The 18,481-nt window shown below is 40.7% G+C and overlaps 1 protein-coding gene across 1 annotated transcript in view; it reads right to left on the reverse strand.

The window, feature by feature from the left end:
* Positions 1-1,849: 1,849 nt before the first annotated feature.
* LOC309548965 (transmembrane 4 L6 family member 4-like) overlaps positions 1,850-18,481 on the reverse strand; it is a 35,587-nt gene continuing 18,955 nt past the window's right edge. The window contains exons 5-6 of the mRNA XM_082248899.1: positions 16,962-17,178; positions 1,850-2,240 (exon numbers count right to left, since the gene is read on the reverse strand). Of these exons, the coding sequence (XP_082105025.1) occupies positions 2,223-2,240; positions 16,962-17,178 (235 nt within the window). The 3' untranslated portion in view covers positions 1,850-2,222. The remainder of the gene's footprint in view (positions 2,241-16,961; positions 17,179-18,481) is intronic.

Consider the following 18,481-nt stretch of genomic DNA (forward strand, 5'->3'; position numbering starts at 1 on the left):
TGGGAATGTTTTTCAGCAGAAGGAACTGTGAGACTAGTCAGGATCGAGGGAAAGATGAATGCAGCAATGTACAGAGACATCCTTGATGAAAACCTGCCTTAGAGCACTCTTGACCTCAGACTGTTGCAAAGGTTAATTTTCCAACAGGACAATGGCCCTAAGAACACAGCCAAGATAACAAAGGAGTGGCTACAGGACAACTCTATGAATGTCCTTGAGTGGCCCATCCAGAGCCCAGACTTGAACCCGATTGAACATGATCGTGTGCACTGACGCAAAAGAAGAGAGAGAAACCGCCCAAAAATAGGTGTACCAAGCTTATAGTATCACACTCAAAAAGACTTGAGGCTATAATTGGTGCCAAAGGTGCTTCAAAGGTTGTGAATACTTATGTACATGGGATTTTTTTCATTTTTTATTTTTAATAAATTTGCAAAAATTTCAAACAAACTTCTTTCAAGTTGTCATTATGCGGTATTGTTGGTAGAATTTTGAAGAAAATAATGAATTTAATCAATTTTGGAATAGGGCTGTAACCTAACAAAATGTGGAAAAAGTGAAGCGCTGTGAATACTTTACAATACTTTGCATACAGATATGCAACTATGAGACTATGGGACCGGAAGTGCCCAAGCACAGTCCTATGTCAGAAAGTGCATTACTGTTTCTTAGAAGATATTCAAGGTTACAATTAACCTTTCTAGATGTTCCCCTTAATATAGCAAATATTTACTTTTTGAGTATTATCATTATTTACAGTATAGCTACAAAATGTCTCCCAAGAGCTTCCCAGAGCTGTACACCAACAAAATGTTCCTTATCTTTGCTAGTTACTGTTCTATAGACTCTCCCAGACCATTATGAGTAATTAAAAGCACGTTTGTATCTTGTAATTCCCCAGCTGGATATAACAATATCTAAGCAAATGTAATTTATACTATAGTATTTCTCCTTGTATTTAAATTTAGTTAACATATTGTATTTATTATAATATGGTAGCTCTGGTGTGTTTTATTGTCTGAAAACAAGATAGAATAAAATGTATTCACACTTTAAATGTGTTTGACTTTTATATTCCTTTCTGACATCCAGGTAATTAGCTTCTTGGTTTGTCCTTACCTCCTTGCTGCGGTGGTTCTGCTAATAGCTGTGGTTCTACAAGTACAGTATGTGCTTTGCTCATGCTTCATTGCTTTGCAGAGCTGGTAGCTATGGGCATCCCCCACCTTACCTGCTGATTAATATACCTTGCTTCATGGCCACTTCCTGCCCAATATACCTTGCTTCATGGCCACTTCCTGCCTAATATACCTTGCTTCATGGCCACTTCCTGCCTAGCCTCCCAATCTACCTTATTAATTAAGTCATGCTCAGATCAGCTTTTATTTCCTGAACAATAGGCCATCGGCCTCTGTTCTGAGATTTCCAAGGTCCAGTTTGTGGTCATAGTTTCTGACCTTCTGAGACCCTACTCTGTCCTGTCACTCCTGTGTGACACCGGTACACCTCCTGCCTGTTTCTTTGTTGGACTAATGTCCTGTGTACTCACCTCGGCTCTCTCTTTCTCTGGATTCGCTTGTCTTCCTCCTCCCCTGACCTTTCACCTGGTTCTTGGATCTTCTTATTGTCTTTGCCCACTTCGGCTCCGCAAGTCCTCTCTCTTCTAACATTGTAGGAGCACTGCAAGACCATAAAATAACCAGCTTTCCACGCTACTGTAGTAGCAAAAATGTAATCATAAAAGCCAGTATAAGATAACAACAGTTGATAAGGCCCATTCAGATATAATAACCTATTGGGGCACACTACAAAATAAGAACAAAATAAAACAAGACTTAAAAAGCTTTTATTAAAAATAATCTTATGTTGCTATAATGCTTATGTTAGGTGTAATAGGTACGTGTTCAGAGAGGCATTTTGGAAAGTACCTGCCTAGAGGTTGCCCAGCAATATTGCAAGGAGCTGAAAGCCCCATGTAGCTTGCAGGCCATTTTTTGGCAATGATAGTTCTAGTGTAAAATAAATACAGATAACAGTGAGATGTACAGTTGTAGTATCAAATACATTGTTTACAATATCACAAGATTTTCTGGTGTCGTACAACATAACATTTAGTCAGAGTCATGCAGGCTCTTCATCCGTAGTCAGCTCCACTTTCTTTATTGCTTGATGATATTTGTACAAAGGGCACACAAGTTGTGTAATTCAGAAATCACCAGGATTTAAACAGGTCCATCATTCTGAGTGAGAGAAAATAGATTTTTAGTTATTGAAAAAATGTTAATGCATATTACACCTGTGACCAATGGGCCGAAAACAGGAGGCAAACATTTGATATAAATTATTTGTCTAGTAAATAGCATGTAGGGAAAGACAAAGAATGTAGCCTAAATATTTCAGAAAATAAAAAATGCAGCCCTTGTTGGGTCCCTAAAACAATGTTACATTGTGTATTTCTTCACCATTAGCTGTTTTTCAGTCATTCTCTGGTTTATATTTCGGTAATGGTGTAAGTCAAAACTTTTTTTTCCTGTAGTTTAACATGTTGATCCTTGTTTAAAAGCAACTAGAATACACACCAGGTAACTCAGCCTTTAAATTGAGGCTACGTGGAGCGCCAATGTCAGCTTGTCCCCTATAGTTACCATAAATGAATGACAGATCTCTAGTAATGCTCTGCACGTAGGAAGTAAGTAAAAAACAGAAAGTATATATACATCTCTTCTCATTGTTTAACCCTATTAGTCCTACCCTTACTCCACTGTAGATGCAGTTTTTTATTTTTTTTTACATTTTGGATAAAAAAAGGAAATCATTGGGACCTCTATCAAATATCTATTGCCAATCTGTCTCCACTGATCTGATTTTCACTCACCATACACAGAATTAATTTCTTTCTTGCAACCATGGGTTGTAGGAAAGAAATTTGCTACATTTCCCCATCAACACAGAAACAGTTGATGCGGGAATCTCTTGATCCATAACATAAGGCCAAATATTTTTAAATGTAATGAAACATAATCAGTTATAATACAGACCATTTAACTTTCATCATGGAAGCAACCATGTCAATGAAACATAAGTCTGGATTAGATTTGGACAGGAGATCAGTTTTACAAAGAACAAGCCGTTAAATTATTAATGGAACCTTGCCTCAGCTATGCCATTTGTTTCTTCTTAATAAGCAAACTTCGTTCTCATGAAGCAAGCAAAAAACATACCGACAAAAATAGCTTGTACTGTCAATGGTGGACTTAAAGGCACAATATGAGACTCACTCAACAATATAAAAAAATTACATTTTATTGCAGACATGTTAAAAAAAAATAGAATTTAAAAACAGTTAACTACTTCCACAGATTCATCACTTCACTTGTACACCAACTATACTACACAGAGACAACTGAAGCGTTCGACAACGTTTATTTCTGCTCCCGAGTACAGAGATCCTTCTAGATATCCGAAATGACCCCATACACCCCTGATAGATCTGCTCTCTTAATCCCAATCCTCACCCCACACTTGACTCCCTCCTGTAAGATGACTTGGTTCTTATCAAAATTGCACCCGATTTACATCATAAACCCAAGTCCAAATCTAATCGTTGGTTATTTTCCACTAACTCTCAGGTGAAGTGAAGCTTAAAGACTTGATCCTTGATACTCAACTCCAGGTGTTATAATGTGTTACTTTCGATTACTTTGTATTCATCATTGTTTGTTGACTTGTTGACATTGAAATGGTATATTGTTGTACTCTGTACTACTTTATGTTATGTTCTATACTTTCAATAAAAAGTTTGAAACAAAAAAAAAAAAAACAGTTAACTACAACATAAACGGGGGATACATCCCCATATAAACAGGGGCCTCCCCTATGTATTTCTCCCTCAAAAAATAGAGGACATACAGTCAGGTCCATAAATATTGGGAAATCGACACAATTCTAATCTTCTTGGCTCTATACACCACCACAATGGATTTAAAATTAAACAAACACGATGTGCTTTAACTGCAGACTTTCAGCTTTAATTTGAGGGTATTTACATCCAAATCAGGTGAACGGTGTAGGAAATACAACAGTTTGTATATGTGCCTCCCACTTTTTAAGGGACCAAAAGCAATGGGACAGATTAACAATCATAAATCAAACTTTCACTTTTTAATACTTGGTTGCAAATTCTCTGCAGTCAATTACAGCCTGAAGTCTGGAACGCATAGACATCACCAGACGCTGGGTTTCATCCCTGGTGATGCTCTGCCAGGCCTCTACTGCAACTGACTTCGGTTTCTGCTTTTTCTTGGAGCAATTTCCCTTCAGTTTTGTCTTCAGCAAGTGTAATGCATGCTCAATCGGATTCAGGTCAGGTGATTGATATTGCCATTGCATAACATTTCACTTCTTTCCCTTAAAAAACTCTTTGGTTGCTTTCGCAGTATGCTTCGGGTCATTGTCCATCTGCACTGTGAAGTGCGTCCAATGAGTTCTGAAGCATTTGGCTAAATATGAGCAGATAATATTACCCGAAACACTTCAGAATTCCTCCTGCTGCTTTTGTCAGCAGTCACATCATCAATAAATACAAGAGAACCAGTTCCATAGGCAGCCATACATGCCCACGCCATGATACTACCACCACCATGCTTCACTGATGAGGTGGTATGCTTTGGATCATGGGCAGTTCCTTCCCTTCTTCATACTCTTCTCTTCCCATCACTCTGGTACAAATTGATCTTGGTCTCATCTGTCCATATGATGTTGTTCCAGAACTGTGAAGGCTTTTTTAGATGTTGTTTGGAAAACTCTAATCTGGCCTTCCTGTTTTTGAGGTTCACCAATGGTTTACATCTTGTGGTGAACCCTCTGTATTCACTCTCGTAAAGTCTTCTCTTGGTTATTGACACACATACACCTACCTCCTGGAGAGTGTTCTTGATCTGGCCAACTGTTGTAAAGGGTGTTTTCTTCACCAGGGAAAGAATTATTCGGTCATCCACCACAGTTGTTTTCCGTGGTCTTCCGGGTCTTTTGGTGTTGCTGACCTCAACGGTGCGTTCTTTCTTTTTAAGGATCGGGTGGACAGATTACTTGGTGGGGCTGGGGAAGACCCAGCTGTCATGGTACCTATTGGTACCAATGACATAGGCAGAGGAAGATGGAGAGTCCTAAACGATTAGAGATTAGGGAAGTTAACAAGTGGCTGAGGAGCTGGTGTAGTAAGGAGGGTTTCGGGTTCCTGGAGAACTCACCAATGGTTTACATCTTGTGGTGAACCCTCTGTATTCACTCTGGTGAAGTCTTCTCTTGATTCTTGATTGTTGACTTTGACACACATACACCTACCTCCTGGAGAGTGTTGTTGATCTGGCCAACTGTTGTGAAGGGTGTTTTCTTCACCAGGAAAATAATTTTTCGGTCATCCACCATAGTTGTTTTCCGTGGTCTTCCAGGTCTTTTGGTGTTGCTGAGCTCACCGGTGCGTTCTTTCTTTTTAAGGATGGTCCAAACAATGGATTTGGCCACACCTAATGTTTTCGCTATCTCTCTGATGGGTTTGTTTTGTTTTTTCAGCCTATGATGGCTTGCTTCACTGATAGATAGTGACAGCTCTTTGGATCTCATATTGAGAGTTGACAGCAACAGATTCTAAATGCAAATAGCACACTTGGAATGAAATCTGGACCTTTTATCTGCTCCTTGTAAATAGGATAATGAGGGAATAACACACACCTGGCCATGGAACAGCTGAGCAGCCAATTGTCCCATTACGTTTGGTCCCTTAGAAAGTGGAAGGCCCATATACAAACTGTTGTAATTCCTACACCGTTCATCTGATTTGGATGTAACTACCCTCAAATTAAAGCTGAAAGTCTGCAGTTAAAACAACTCATGTCTGTTTAATTTCAAATGCATTGTGGTGGTGTATAGAGCCAAAAAGATTAAAATTGTGTCAATGTCCCAATATTTATGGACCTGACTGTAAACAACCATACGAATAAAGAATATGGCAATTATGCATGTAATCCAAGTAGTCATGTCCAATTCTTTACAATGAATATATTTCCCTTGAATTGTGGCTTCTTCAGGACCGTATGACTTTGAGGAAACAACTCTGTTATCAATCAAATGAGCAAAAAATAGACTTGTATATATATGCCAGCAATCTTATAAATAACTTAATATACAGAGACTGCATATCTTACAGAATAGAATGCCTCCTGGAGACTTTTTTATAAGTACATTTGAACATTACCGATGGGAGGTATTAGATATAACCCGTGTTAACCTGTAGAGTAACATATATCCCCTGTGGTCTATTTATCTCATAGGCAGTCCCGCCCTTTCCTGTTCTCTGCTCCCCTTTGGTTTGGATTTACCTGGATCCCCTATGTCCGCCCCCTAGACTGGTTCCTGTGGACTCCATTGATTATTGCCATTTTGATTAAGCTATGCAGCCTCCGTTATTTTATAAGATTCCTGGAATATATATATACAAGTCTAATTTTTGCTCATTGTTTGATAAAAGTGTTGATCCTTCAAAGTCATACAGACCTGAAGAACCTACAATCTAGGCAAAACGTGTTGATCATAAATATTTGGACAAGACTACTTGGATTACACTCATTTTTGCCATATTATTAATTTGTATGTTAATTATGTCCTGTATTGTTTGAGAGAGAAATGTTGTTAATTGTTTTTTGAATACTATTTTTTTAACATGTCTAAAATAAATTGTATATTTTTTATATAATTGGGTGTGTCTCATATTGCGCCTTTAACCACTTGCCGACCAGTCACGTTGACTGTACTGCGGCAAAGTGGTTAGTTATCGTCCAGCGACGTAGACCTACGTCGCTGGACTCCTCCCCTTGTGGGCGGCGCGCGTGCACCGCCGGAGGCTCGCTCCCGCTGTATTCAGTCACAGCGGGAGTCGGGCCAGGGGAGGAGTGGTGGTGATCACCGCCGCTCTTCCTCGATCGTCGGGGAATCAAGTGTGGAGATCCGCCCGCTTGTTTAAACAAAGCGGGCGGATCTCCTAAGTGACAGACAGGGTCAGATTGCAGGGTCCTGCGATCTGTCCCTGTGTCACTCAGTCACCTCCCCCCACACACGTTAGTAAGCACCAGGCATACATTAACCCCTTGATCACCAATAAAAATTAACCCCTTCCCTGCCAGTGTCATTTTTACAGTAACAGTGCATATGTATAGCACTGATTACTGTAGTAATGTCACTGGTACCCCCAAAAGTGTCAAAAATGTCAGTCAAGGGTCCAATCTGTCCGCCGCAATGTTGCAGTCCCGCAAAAAAAAAATCGCAGATCGCCGCCATTACTCGTTAAAAAAAAAACACCAAAAAATGACAGAAATCTTTCCCTTAGTTAGTAAACGCAATAACTTTTGCGCAAACCAGTCAAAATACGCTTATTGCGATTTTTTTTACCAAAACTATGTAGCAGAAAACAAATTAGCCTAAAATGATAAAAAAATTAGATTTTTACATTTTTTTGGGGGGGAATTTCATATAAAAAAAATGTGAAAAATATTGTTATTTTTTCAAAATTGTCACTCTTTTTTTGTTTATAGCGCAAAAAATAAAAAACGCACAGGTGATCAAATACCACCAAAAGAAAGCTCTGTTTGTGGGAAAAAAAGGACGTAAATTTTGTTTGGGTACGCAATTGTCAGTTAAAGTCGCACAGTGCCGAATCACAAAAAGTGGCCTGGACGTAAGACAGCAAAATCCTCCGGTGGTAAAGTGGTTAAAATCTACAGTACTATTGACCGTACAAGCTATTCTTGTTGATATGATTTTTGCTATTGTTTTCCTGGATGTAGCACTTTTTGAAAGCTATTTCATTTGAATTATTCTCATGAACTTTAGCCCACAGTATGGCTGCTGATCAAGGTGTTGTAAACATAGGATAAAATTTACTAGTGGTCATTAAACCTTGTCACTGCACCATGGCCATAAGAGGAAGGTGCTAAATATACAGTTAAAGTAGAACTATAGGCAAAACATTTTTTTTTGTTCATTTTGGCACTCGGGCAGTGTGTGGTGCCAGCTACACTGGAGTCAGTTCTCCTTAGAGACTAGCGGGTATGTTCTGGTGGTCTTCTGGCATTTGATAGGTAGAGATGAAGGTTCACATTAGGCGTGTGCAGAGATGTGTTTCAAGTCTTAATCCTGTTCACTCAGAAGCTGCGCCATAACACTGGGCAGAAGGTACTTTTGTGTGTAGAAAGACCCTAAAGTAACCCTTATTGGTGACAATCTTGTAAAGTTCCAATGCCAGGCATGTTAAGAGGCCTAACTAGAGCAAAAAAGACATTGTTTAAACCGATCATTCAGGCATGGTTTAACGTTTTCTAGCTAGCTTGACTGAATGCCACATGCACCTGGTTCCAGCTAGTTATTAATTTGAGCAGACACCAGTTTCTGGTATGTTCTATTTGATGCAGACACACACTAGGGATCTTATTTGGGTAAGTCTGCATTTACAGATTTTCACTGCTTGATATGTGCCCCAGTTTGGATGCGTGTAGGCAGGTGCAGTCTGCAGTTAGAGAGGAAGTCAAAAGGAATATGGTTCCTCTATGGTTACCTGGGTCACTGGGGAAGCTATCCGATTGGATGCTGCCAACCAATAAGATTCTAGAAGTTATGTTGGGTCAGGCAGAGCCTTTTTAAGCCCTGTCTTCCAGGTTTGACACATATTTTGGGAGTTGATGGAGCAGTGACAGGTACCCTGCCTGGTAGGGACAGAAGTGGATTTGCCTGGACTTTGCAAAAGCATTTGACACAGTTCCCCACACAAGGTTAATGTGTAAGGTTCAGTCTACAGGCCAGGAAAAATCGGTAAATGGATAGAACTGGCTAAAAGACAGAATTCAGAGAGTTGTAGTTAATTATTAATACTCTGAGTGGTCTAGGGTTGTTAGAGGTGTACCCCAAGGTTCTGTGTTGGGACCCTTAATTTTCAATATATTTATAAATGATATAGGCTCGGAGAATAAAGTACCAGTCTTTTCAGTCTTTGCAGATGACACCAAGCTATGCAGTGGAATAATTTCCTTACAGGATGACTCCAACTTACAAGCCAACTTCAATGCCCTGTTTAATTGAGCAACTTTGTGGCAAATTAGCTTTAATGTTGATAAATGTGAAATGATGCTCTTGGGGGCTAAGAATATGCATGCATCATACATACTAGGGGGAATACAACTGGGGGAATCAGTGGTGGAGAAGGATCTGGATGTTCTGACAGATCATAAGCTTAATAATATCATACAATGCCAAGCTGTAGTTTCCAAAGCAAGCAAAGTATTTTCTTATATTAAGAGAGGTATGAGAGAGAGAGGTATGAGAGAGAGAGGTATGAGAGAGGTAAGAGAGAGAGAGAGAGGTAAGAGAGAGAGAGAGAGAGAGAGAGAGGTAAGAGAGAGAGAGAGAGAGAGAGGTAAGAGAGAGAGAGAGAGAGAGAGAGAGAGAGAGGTAAGAGAGAGAGAGAGAGAGAGAGAGAGGTGAGAGAAGAGAGAGAGAGAAGAGAGAGAGAGAAGAGAGAGAGAAGAGAGAGAGAGAGAAGAGAGAGAGAAGAGAGAGAGAGAAGAGAGAGAGAGAAGAGAGAGAGAGAAGAGAGAGAGAGAAGAGAGAGAGAGAAGAGAGAGAGAGAAGAGAGAGAAGAGAGAGAAGAGAGAGAAGAGAGAGAAGAGAGAGAAGAGAGAGAGAGAGAGAGAGAGAGAGATATCATTTTGCTCCTGTACAAATAATTAATAAGACCTCATCTGGAGTACGCAGTTCAGTTTCTGGCACCAGTTCACAAAAAGAATATTGGGGAACTGGAGAAAGTGCAGAGAAGGGCAACCAATCTGATAAGAGGTATGGCGGAGCTAAAGATTAGAATCACTGAATTTATTCTCTCTTGAGAAGAGGAGATTAAGGGGGGATATGATCAACATGTATAAATGCATAAGTGGTCCATATAGTGAACTTGGTGTTGAGTTATTCACTTGAAGGTCATCATAAAGGACAAGTGGGCAATCTTTACGTTTGGGGAAATAGATTTATTCTCTAAATATGGAAAAGCTTCTTCACAGTAGGAGCTGTGAAAATGTGGAATAGACTCCCTCAAGAGCTGGTTTTGGCCAGCCCATTAGATACCTTTAAAAAAAGGCCTGGATTATTTCCTAAAAGTACATAATAGAACTGGATACTAACATTTATAAGTAAAGTTGATGCAGAGAACATCTGATTTTTTCCCCTGCTGTAGCAAATTGGATCATACTACTGGGGTTTTTTTGCCTTCCTCTGGATCAACTGTGGATATGGGATTTTGTATATACGATTGTAAAAAAATGGTTTTTTGCTTTTCTACTTTTTATTTGTTGAACTAGATGGACTTTTGTCTTTTTTCAACCAGACTAACTATATAACTGTGGCAGGAAGAGGATTCTGATGAGAAGGGAAAGCCTAGGACTCACAACTTCTCTGGACATCTTCCTGCTTGGGCAAAAAATGGCCAGGATGCATTCTTCCCCTCTCAACAGGCGCTGTCAGTTTAGCTGAATCCTGCTCTCTACATGTTGTTGGAACTGTGAGAGTTCTCCCCTGGGCTGCCTTCCAACCGGGTTAGGGCTCTTTCACACGGCCGCTCCGTGTGTCCGCAAATCATCCAATTTTTTTGCGGATGATTTGCGGACATAATGTAAGTCTATGGCATTGCGGATGTCAGCGGAATACCATCCGCTGACATCCGATTTTCCTCCTTTCAGTTCTGTTCTGTTTTTTGGAACGGAACAGAACCCTATTTTTCCTCCGTTCAAAAAACGGAAAGGAAGGAAAATCAGATGTCAGCGGTGTCATCCGCTGACATCCGCAATCCCCATAGACTTACATTATGTCCGCATATCATCCACAAACTGATGGGATGATATGCGGACATACGGAGCGGATGACACAAATGTCATCCGCTCCGTGAAAAAAAAAAAAAGTCCCGCAGCGGAGCTTTCACACGGAGCGGCCGTGTGAAAGAGCCCTTACTTGTGCACGGTCTTTGCATTATTTCAATACAAGTTCTTTCATCGCATCAGGACTGTCTGTTACTGCCGCCGCACCGCGCTGCACCCCACTTACAAGCTCAAGAGCTAGCAGGAGGTTCTAAAATAATTGTTCCTCTCTTTATACATGTACACATCTAAGGCAGCATGATTATGTGAATCATAAGAGTATGTGCATTACTTCACAAATCCTTTGACAGATAAAATATTCCCTAAAAAAATGTTTGTTTATTAAATGTTTGGTTCTAAGGTAAGGCCTCCACAAAATTGACAAGTTAAAAACAAGGCCTTATTTCTCACAAAAATAATTCCACATACATTATGAATTACTGATGTTTAATGTAGATTCAGTAATCTTTTCCTGTTTTCTCTAAATGTATGAACCCCACTCATAATACTGTATAAGATGAAAGGCTGTTTAACCACTCTACGACCGCTCACAGTAATACTACTGCGGCAGAGTGGTTCGTTATCGTCCAGCCACGTAGTATTAACGTGACTGGACACTCCCCCTTCTGGGCGGCGCTTGCGTGCCGCCGGAGGCTCGCTCCCGCTGTTTTCATTCACAGCGGGAGTCGGGCCAGGGGAGGAGCAGCGGCGATCGCCGCTGCTCTTACCCGATCGTCGGGGATCGAGTCTGGAGATCCGCCCACTGTGTGTAAACACAGCGGGCGGATCTCCATAGTGACAGGGAGTGACAGATCGGACTGTTCAGCATAGCTGGACATCCGATCTGTCCATGACTCACACAGTCACCTCCCCCCCTACACGTCAGTAAGCACCAGGCATACATTAACCCCTCCCTCTCCAATAAAATTAACCCCTTCCCTGCCAGTGTCATTTTTACAGTAACAGTGCATATTTATAGCACTGATTACTGCAGTAATGTCACTGGTACCCCCAAAAGTGTCAAAAATGTCAGTCAGGGGTCTGGTCTGTCCGCCGCAATGTCGCAGTCCCGCAAAAAAAAATCGCAGATCGCCGCCATTACGCGTTAAAAAAAAAACACCAAAAATGACAGAAATCTTTCCCTTTGTTAGTAAACGCAATAACTTTTGCGCAAACCAATCAAAATACGCTTATTGCGATTTTTTTTACCAAACATATGTAGCATAAAACAAATTGGCCAAAAATTTTTAAAAAAATTGGTTTTTACATCTTTTTTGGGGGGAATTGTACATATGTAGTTCATGTGGAGTGGTCCCTATTGAAAGCCTAAAAACCAACCACTCGATTACTATTAAGCAGGCTGACAAGGGGGGCAACGTGGTGATTATGAACAATGTTCACTATGTGACTATGTGCCAAAAGATTCTGAAGAATCATAACTGGTATCGTAAAATTCCAGCTGATATTAACAATAAGTATCAGCTCGAATTTTACAAATTGGTTGATACTGCTTATTTGAACGAAGTCATTCCCAAACATACATGGGAATTCATACGCACAACCTTTCCAATTACCCCGACCTTTTATGCCCTCCCCAAAATACATAAGGACGCCACTAATCCACCAGGGCGCCCCATTATTTCGGGGCGAGGCTCTATAACAGATAACGCTAGCAGGCTTATTGACTCTTTCTTGAAACCACTGGTCACACAACTACCATCTCATGTACGTGACACGATACACTTTTTACAAAGAATTGAAAACATATGGATTCCAGATGAGTGTCTCCTAGTCACAATTGACGTTGAGGCACTTTATAGCTCTATTCCTCACGATCGTGGCCTTTCGGCAATTAGACACACACTAATAGAAAACCAAATTTTGGATGCGTACGGAGAGTTTATTCTGTCCATGTTACAGTTCATATTATCTCACAATGTCTTTACATTTGATGGTTCCCACTACCTCCAGGTGCAGGGCGTAGCGATGGGCACATGTTGTGCCCCATCCTACGCCAATCTGTACCTGGGGGAGTGGGAACAAGCTCTTCTGAATGATGACATGCTCTCGATGTACACGGACCACATCAGATTGTGGGTCCGATACATCGATGACGTATTCATGCTTTGGCATGGACCCCCTGAACTTTTGAATGCATTTATGGACCGAATTAACAAAAACGACTTCAATTTAACTTTTACAATGCAATATGACATTTCTTGTGTCACGTTTCTTGATGTCACAGTGACTAGGGGGGAGGATGGTGTTCTCCACAGTGGGCTTTATCGTAAGCCCACTGCTGGTAACACCATCCTCCATGCCTCTAGCTTTCATCCATCTACATTGGTGCAATCCATTCCATACGGACAGTACCTTCGCGCTAGACGCAATTGTAAAGACCTCATCAGTTTCCAGAAGGCAGCTGACGATTTGAGACAGAGACTTTTGACTAGAGGATACCCCCCTACCACCTTGAAGAAGGCTTATAGAAAGGCCCTGATGAAAGATAGAACCTCATTAATAGCCTCAAACACAGCCAGACCAGTTGACCAAACACTGAGAGTAATCATGAAATATTCAGAACAACATACTGAGGTCAGGAGAATCGTGGGGAAGTATTGGCACCTGTTGTCCCTCGATCCTATCGTGGGCAAACATGTTCCCCCTGCTCCCCAAATTACTTTCAAAAAAGCTCCCGCTCTAAAAGATCAATTGGTACGTAGCGAATACACAGCTCAAAATGGGAGAGATCCTTGCAAGGCCAAAGGCACCTTTATATGCGGTGCCTGTAAATATTGCAAATTTATGCTGACCAAAAAAAATCCCATTCTACCGAATGGGCAAACATTTATACCCCAGCACTTTGCCAACTGCCGCACCCACGGGGTGGTTTATTTACTCCTCTGTGGGTGCGGCTGTTTTTATGTTGGCAAAACAAAGCTAGATTTCACCAAAAGGGCCAACAGACACATAAAGAGCATGCAAACCTGCAATCCGGATCTCCCACTAGGCCGACATACCAGTTTAGTTCATGCAGGGATTTTTCCAAAAATAAAGTTTCTGATCCTGGATAGAGTCCACCCCAGTCCAAGAGGAGGGGATTGGAATAAGACCCTCCTCCAACTTGAACTGCGGTGGATTTACCGCCTGAGGGCAACAGAACCTCCTGGCTTGAACGAGATGATTTCGTTCAAGCCATTTCTTGAGGGATTCACCTCAGGAGGCATGGAGAGATAAATAATCTCTCTTATGCCTCCTGGGTTACACATCTCGATCTAGCACTTGCCTCTTGGAGGAAATCCCCGGCTCTGTCTTTGTTACAATAGACTCCTTGTATAGAAATATGCTGCTTGTATACCCATTTTATTTGTTAGTTTCTTTCCCTTTCCCCTCTTTCCTTTTTCCCTTCCCCCCCTCCCCTTTTTCTTTTTCTTTCCCTGCATTTAGCCTTTGTGATTACATTATTGTATTAAGCATTTGTCTTGCTTTGTACACATGAACATCGACTTGCCCTTGGGTTGCAATTATGGTTGCCAATGCTTTTCTTCTTTCTTTCTCTGTTTAAATGGCTATAAATCCATACAGAGATGTATTTTGAACCAATATGTTGCCTTTGGTATACAGATAACATACATTTTTGACATGATTTTTTATTCTTATCAAGTTTGTTGCGCAGAAAATAACCATCTTCTGCGATTGCTATGGGTACAGCCCGGCACGGTAAGGCGAACGCCATTCGTGGCGTTCGCCAATGGGGGCAGCAGCCTTGCACACCTGGCTCATGGGATATTCCCATTGCGCATGCCCAATGGACTCCGCCTGACGTATTCAACGCTGGCGGAAGTCTGTACCGTGTCGGTGGGACGCATGGGCCGACGTCACTTCCGCCGGATCATTTCCGGCGGTGTTGACTTGCCATCACTTCCGCCGGACTCCTTCCGGCTGGGGGCGGCGCTGGCCCATGTGACCCGGGAGATCCCTTTGGCAGTCAGCTGGACGCAATAGCCGCCCAGCTGAGACTGCTCTCAGCTGATTAGCAATTCCTCATTTATACTCCACGCTCGGCGTCGGACTCATATGTTCCTTTGCCGAGCGTGGAGCAACATCTATCCTGATATTGCATTCATTTTGCCAAGATTGGATTTGAAAAGGTATTTCTATATTTCTTAGACATATTTTACCCTTTTTGATTGTTGTTTTTGGGATCTCCATTCTTGTTGGCTCCTCTGCTCTTAAGTAGTTGTAATGTTCACTTAGAGAAAAAAGAACCAAACCCCCCCCCCCCTCTCTTTATTAAATTACTCAATAATTAATCTATTTGGCTATATATCTATGAGCATTGGAGCCTCCAGGATGATTCCCTCACCTCAGAGAGCCTGTAGCTCCTATATGGGTAGTAGCTCTCTGGTGAGATTAACCCCTAGGTGTCTTGTGTGTCCCCTGACTTGTTCATATGACACACTATTTACCATATACTCCTTTTCCTTTTTTTCTTCTTTACTTTGGCTTTTTGCCCAGCAGGATTGCCTCTTTTTGGGATTTCAGCTGTCCCCACCCAGACCCACACAGTTGTCTGGTAGCAAGCAACCTTGATTTAACTTCAATTCTACAAATCAAAAAATTCTCCTTCTGTATGAAGCCAACTCCATCGAATTTAATCGGCTTACCATAGACCCACGCTGGCATTGTCGATGTTCTGTTTTTAGCCTTGCAGGCAGGCACTCTTTCTTTAACCATTACAGTGAAACATGTAAGTGCACTTTTTTTGACTTGATTATTTTTTCTTGCCAGATTGACTTTGCAATATGTATAATATGTACATTTACACTGATTGTTTACAGACCACCCTCCCAAGGCACCCCTGAAGAAGGAGTGTTTCTCCGAAACGCGTCGGGTGTTTACATGGGGGTCCTATGGTGGATGTTCAACCCTGTAATGTGATGTATAATTTTGCTTGCCTCTGCTTTTATCTTTTATATATTTTATATAAACAATTTCAATAAAGCTACATTTTTGTATTCTTACCTATGTGTAATTTCTGAAATATCAGTGCCTTTAAAGTCCCACCCACAGGGGAACCCTTTTGTTTTTGATTTTTTGGGAGGAATTTCATATAAAAAAATGTTAAAAATATTGTTATTTTTTCAAAATAAACGCTCTTTTTTTGTTTATAGCGCAAAAAGTAAAAATCGCACAGGTGATCAAATACCACCAAAAGAAAGCTCTGTTTGTGGGAAAAAAAGGACGTAAATTTCGTTTGGGTACGGCGTCGCACGACCGCGCAATTGTCAGTTGAAGTCGCACAGCGCCGAATCGCAAAAAGTGGCCTGGACGGAAGACAGCAAAATCCTCCGGTGGTAAAGTGGTTAATCAAAAAAATGCACCTACTTCAAATTTTACCTATGGGTGTTTTTTTATTTTACTGTTTATGCATTGTCTCTTTTGAGCATTTAAGGTTGTAGAGGTTTCCATCGACTGAGTTACAATACATATTCAATATTACTCATGAGTTATTTTATGAAAGCGGTTATCATGCAGATTATTTAGACACTGGATGCTCACAAGTGGAGCATTTGATATATTCCAGTACATAAGGAGTTTAGAATCTAGTAATGTTTTGTGTGTTCTAATTAAAAGTTGAGAAAAAAAAAAAGAATTAATACTCAATTTATCCTCACTGCAAACCAAGCAACCTGATTTTTAGTAGATACATATATGGCAAAATCCAAGTAGCTAATGCCAGTCTACCACTCCATGTGGAGAATAATGAATGTGGCTGTGTCATGGCTAAAAATCTTCATTCTGCCGTTCAGTATGTGTGTGGATTTTATTTGGGGGAGAGGCTTGGTCTGTCCCATACATATGTAAACTTTTTTTCCTGTTTATAACTTTTAATATTGCACTTCTCTGTTTAGCTGCATAACTTGTATGTTTATATTACAGTAAAATAGATTAAAAAAATCTGATTTTTTTTTTATACTGAGAAGTATTACTGGGAAAGTTGTTTTAACTTACCCCACAGCACCCACAGCACTTGCAATCTCCACAGATTGTCCCTATTAATCCATTGATAGCTTGTATAGCACAGAGTACAGCTTGTACCCCACCCATAATCAGAAGCATACAGAAGAGAGTCAGGTTCCAGGTTATGATGGTTTCTGTATTTACTTCGAATTTATCCACCGTGAATACTTTACATTTTTTCCATAATTCACTGTCTCCAAGGTAATTCCTTCAAAAAAAAAAAAATGTCAAATAAAGATGCAGCCCTATTTCTTACAAAAACAATATCATAAAAATGAACGAATTACTGATGTTTAAAGCAGATTTAGGAATATCATCTTATTTACTCTAAATTTACTATCAGATGAAAGGCCATTCGATCAAAAATGCTACATTGCCTTACCTCACTTTTCAACTTCTGCCTATGTATGTAGCATGTATCCTAGTATTGAGTTATTTTACAATGGTTAATCTATTGGCAATGGTGGATAAATCCCCTGTATAAGCACAAAGGGGCCTCTCGGATCCTGGGGTCCAGGAAAGTAATATAAAGAGGGACAGTCGCAATGACCACAAATGTAATGGGGGTACACTGATCACCCATTTCATATTTGAATTCTGCACCAACCAATATTGTAAAGGTTGCATTTACATTGACAATAATTATTAACAACATTTACACTCATTACTAGCGTTTCATCTGAATTTACACTGATTACCAATGTATCGAAGGACATTTATACTAACCACAATTTTACAGGGGCTATTATACGTGGCAGTGAGTTGTATTTATTTTGTGGACAGATTTAAGAAAGTTTTACATGAGGGGAGCTGATGGTGGCTTAATATGAGGGGGCTGAACATTAGGGAGTGCGGTGAGTGTGAATATGAAGTGGTTTACATTGGAGCGTAGGGGGCAGGGCAACTGGTATTTGAATATGATGGGTCCAGTGGTGTCTGAATATAAAGGTGCTTTACTCTAGGGGAGACTGGTGGAGTATGAAATGGATGCGGATTGACATTAGGGATGTGGGACTGGTAATCTTGCAATTTGAGGGGGTTTACATTTGGAAGGGCAGTTGGTGTCTAAATATAATAGGTCTGGATGTGAGGGGGCTGAAAATTGGAGAAGGAGGCTTGTAGTAGCTGAATATGAAGGGCTGTACATTAGGAGGTTGTAGGGACTACACATGAGAAGGCTGATGGTGGTTGCATATAGGAGGGGAACTAGTGGCGGATAAGGCTGGCGATGAGCTGCTCTGTCGTGTATTAAGTTGTTGCCATGTGATAACCTAAATTGTTTTTGCCACATAAAATGGTTTTGCTGCCTGAGTGACAAGGGCACTTTCTATTAGCTTTTCATTGGCAGGTCCTCTGAAAAGATTTTTCAGCTTGATGAAGTCATGAATATTGGAACAGCCAGCGCAGGCACAGACTGCAGTGCTTGATCACCATTCCCTACGCCTGAAAACAATGCCAGCAAGGGATACAGCCTGCAAACTTAAGCCCTTTTTTTTTTTTTTTAAATCTTG

This window comes from Pelophylax lessonae (genome assembly GCF_965119305.1).
Source record: "Pelophylax lessonae genome assembly, chromosome: 3".
NCBI lineage: Eukaryota > Metazoa > Chordata > Amphibia > Anura > Ranidae > Pelophylax > Pelophylax lessonae.